Source organism: Chaetura pelagica, unplaced genomic scaffold, assembly GCF_000747805.2.
Source record: "Chaetura pelagica isolate M959 unplaced genomic scaffold, ChaPel_1.0 scaffold682, whole genome shotgun sequence".
NCBI classification, from domain to species: domain Eukaryota; kingdom Metazoa; phylum Chordata; class Aves; order Apodiformes; family Apodidae; genus Chaetura; species Chaetura pelagica.
This window is the reverse complement of record NW_009952447.1, coordinates 1,235-5,198: the sequence shown is the minus strand read 5'-3', so window position 1 is coordinate 5,198 and position 3,964 is coordinate 1,235. Positions and strand designations below refer to the sequence as shown.

Sequence of the window (3,964 nt, the reverse complement as noted above, 5' to 3'; positions counted from 1 at the left end):
TTCACATCAACCTCTGGACCTTCAGCCTTGACCCCAGGCATCCCAAACTTGGGCATCTTGAACTTGGGCATCTTGAACTTCCCTTCTGGGCCGTGAAGCTCCACGTCTGGAGCATCAATGTCAACTTTGGGGCCCTTGATGTCAATGTCTGGGCCCTTCAGGTCACCTTCCAGCTTGGGCACAGACACGTCCACTCCACCCTTCACTTTGGGGCCCTTCAGGTTCAAGTCCACGTCAGGCATGGAGATCTTGTGTGTCTTGATGTGCATCTCGGGCATCTTGAACTTGGGACCCTTCACCTTCCCCTCAGGCACTTGGATGTCCAACTCTGGACCTTCCAGCTCCACCTTTGGCCCAGACACATCCAGGTCCCCTTTGGGCAGGTTCACATCAACCTCAGGACCTTCAGCCTTGAACCCAGGGACCCCAAACTTGGGCATCTTGAACTTGGGCATCTTGAACTTCCCTTCTGGGCCGTGAAGCTCCACGTCTGGGGCATCAATGTCAACTTTGGGGCCCTTGATGTCAATATCTGGACCTTTCAGGTCACCTTCCAGCTTGGGAAGTGACACGTCCACATCTCCCTTGACTTTGGGGCCTTTGAGGTTCAGGTCAATGTCAGGCATGGAGATCTTAGGGCCTTTGAAGTGCATCTCGGGCATCTTGAACTTGGGACCCTTCACCTTCCCCTCTGGTCCTTCCAGCTCCACATCAGGAAGGTCAACGTTGACTTTGGGACCTTTGATGTCAATATCTGGACCTTTCAGGTCACCTTCCAGCTTGGGAGCAGAAACATCCACGTCCCCCTTGACTTTGGGGCCCTTCAGGTTCAGGTCCACGTCGGGCACGGAGATCTTGGACGTTTTGATGTTCAACTTGGGCATCTTGAACTTGGGGCCTTTGATTTTCCCTTCTGGACCTTCCAGCTCCACCTCGGGCACCTCCACGTCCACTTTGGGTCCTTCCACGTCAATTTTGGGGCCTTTCAGTTCCCCTGAGATCTTGGGGGTGGAAACATCAGCATCTCCTTTCAGCTTGGGGACCTTCAGGCTGAGATCCACGTCTGGCATGGACAGTTTGGGGGTCTGGACGTTGAGTTCGGGCATTTTGAACTTGAGACCTTTCCCTTTGACTTCTGGACCTTCCACCTCCATGCTGGGCATGTGGAGATCCACCTTGGGGGCAGAAATGTCCACCTTGGGGGCAGAAATGTCCACCTTGGGGGCAGAAACATCCACTTGGCCCTTGGGAAGGGTCACATCAACCTCAGGAACTTCTCCCTTCACCCCAAACTTGGGCATTTTCAACTTGGGCATCTTCAGTTTCCCTCCTGGCCCTTGGATCTCCAGCTCTGGAGCTCCCAGGTCAACCTTGGGGCCTTGGAGGTCAAGTGAAGGTGCTTTCAGCTCCCCTTCCAGTTGGGGGACAGACACGTCCAGGTCTCCCTTCACTTTGGGACCTTTCAGGTTCAGGTCAATGTCAGGCATGGAGATCTGGGGGGTCTTGAAGCTCATCTCAGGCATCTTCACTGTGGGGCCCTTCAGGTGTCCCTCAGGCCCTTTGATGTCCACCCTGGGGATGTCAATGTCCACCTTGGGAGCAGAAATGTCCACCTTGGGAGCAGAAATGTCCACCTTGGGGGCAGAAATGTCCACCTTGGGGGCAGAAACGTCCACTTGGCCCTTGGGAAGGGTCACATCAACCTCAGGAACTTCTCCCTTCACCCCAAACTTGGGCATTTTCAACTTGGGCATCTTCAGTTTCCCTCCTGGCCCTTGGATCTCCAGCTCTGGAGCTCCCAGCTCAACCTTGGGGCCTTGGAGCTCCAGCTCAGGAGCCTTCACATCAGCTCCCAAGGTGGGAACAGTCACGTCCACCTTGGGGCCCCTCAGGTCCAGCTCCACGTCTGGCACTGAGACCTTTGGGGCTGTGATGTGCATCTCGGGCATCTTCACTGTGGGGCCCTTCAGGTGTCCCTCAGGCCCTTTGATGTCCACCCTGGGGGTGTCAATGTCCACCTTGGGGGCAGAAATGTCCACCTTGGGGGCAGAAATGTCCACCTTGGGAGCAGAAACGTCCACTTGGCCCTTGGGAAGGGTCACATCAACCTCAGGAACTTCTCCCTTCACCTCAAACTTGGGCATTTTCAACTTGGGCATCTTCAGTTTCCCTCCTGGCCCTTGGATGTCCAGCTCTGGAGCTCCCAGCTCAACCTTGGGGCCTTGGAGATCTACACCAGGTATGTCCAGACCCACCTGGGGCCCTTTGAGGTCAACTTGGGGTCCTTTCATGTCAACCCCCATTTTGGGGAGAGAAACTTCTCCCTCCAACTTGGGCCCCTTCACGTTCAGGTCCAGCTCAGGGGCAGGTCCACGTGGTCCTGGCAGAGAAACCTCTGGAGTTTCAAGGGTCACCTCAGGAGCTTTGAGATCCACCTTGAGACCTTTGGAGCCAAGTCCTTGGGCACCTCCTTCCAGGTCTCCCTTCACCTGAGGACCTTTCAGGTGCAGATTCACATCCGAGAGTGAAATTTGGGGCGTTTCCACCTTCTTGATGGTGGGACCTTTCCATCCTCCTTTGATGGTGTCACCACCAAAGGCCACCTCCCCTTTTGGGGGCCTCATTTCCACCCCGGGACCTTCTCCCTGGGAGTCCAAGGTGGTAAATTTGGGGAAGGTCATGGATGGGATCTTGATTTTTCCCGTCTCAAGCTCCGGAGGTGGGAGCTCCACGTTGGGACCTTTGATGGTCACACCAGGGACCTCCAGGCCTGGAGATGGGACCTTCCCAGGACCCTTCAGCCCCACCTGCACCTGCGGGGCTTGGAATGAAGGAGATGAAGCTTCAGGTCCCGTCACCTGGAGGGAAGAGGTGGTGGAAGAGACATCCAGGCCCGGGGTCGGTAGCTTGGGGGTGGGGAGGTTGGTGGCCACTTGGGGGGCTTGAGGTTCCATCCCAGGAAACCCAAATTTGGGCATTTTCATAACGGGAATCTTGACCTTTCCCACCTCTGAGCTCAGATGCTCCATCCCAGGGAAGGGAACATCAACACCAGGAGCTTGGAGACCCCCAACACAAGGGCTGGAGGGGTCAGCAGGTGACACGTGTCCTTTGCCACCCAACCTGGGACCCTGGAGGTGACCTCCCCCCTCCAGCTTGCCCATCTGTCCATTGGTTGCCACCTTGGAGGAGGAGATGCCCACCAGGCCGGGTCCAACCATCTCCACCCCAAAGGATCTTCCAGTTTCTCCACCAGGAACTTGGCTCTGGGGGAGCGTCGGGTCCACCTGGATCTTCATCTCCTGGTTGGGGACCTTCCACTCGGGGCCAAGGCCACCACCATCCTGGGCTCCATCCCCCCTGGTGACGTCCACGGTGTAGGCTGTCACCTTCCTGGTGACTGTGATGGTCCTGCTCTGTGTCCCACCACCCTCCAGCTCCAGCCCCTCCTCGGACTTCAGCCGGGGTTTGATCTTGGTGGTGTAGATCCTCCTGTACTCCTCGTCATCTCCACTCTGCAACACAGGGGCTGGCTCAGCACCTGGGGGGCTTCTCCTCCCACCCCACCTCCCTTGGCCCTGCTCCTCCCCCTCCTTCACCACCTTCAGCCCTTCTCCACCCTCCTCCCTTCTCCTCCACCTTCATCCCTTCTTCTCCACCTTCACCTCTTCTCTTCCTCTTTCATCCCTTCTCCTCCACCCTCATCCCTGTTCCTCCTCCTTCACCTTTGTCCTTTCTCCACCTTCATCCCTTCTCCTCCACCTTTATCTTCATCCCTTCTTCACCCTCATCCCTTCTTCTCCCTTCTCCTCCACCCTTTCCCTTCTCTTCCCCTCTCCTCCCTCCTTCTTCATCTTCATCCCTCCTCCACCCTCATCCCTTCTCCTCCATCTTCATCCCTTCTTCTCCACCCTCCTCCCTTCTCTGCCCCTCTCCTCCCTCCTCCTTCAACCTCATCCCTTCT

At 56.6% G+C, this 3,964-nt stretch overlaps 1 protein-coding gene across 1 annotated transcript in view; it reads right to left on the bottom strand.

Annotated features, from left to right (window-relative positions):
- LOC104398433 (neuroblast differentiation-associated protein AHNAK-like) overlaps positions 1-3,541 on the bottom strand; it is a gene marked incomplete at its 5' end in the record, with an annotated part of 14,276 nt that extends 10,735 nt beyond the window's left edge. The window contains 3 exon segments of the mRNA XM_010008542.1: positions 6-1,196; positions 1,239-1,613; positions 1,677-3,541. Coding sequence (XP_010006844.1) covers positions 6-1,196; positions 1,239-1,613; positions 1,677-3,541 — 3,431 coding nt within the window.
- Between the last annotated feature and the right edge of the window lie 423 nt (positions 3,542-3,964).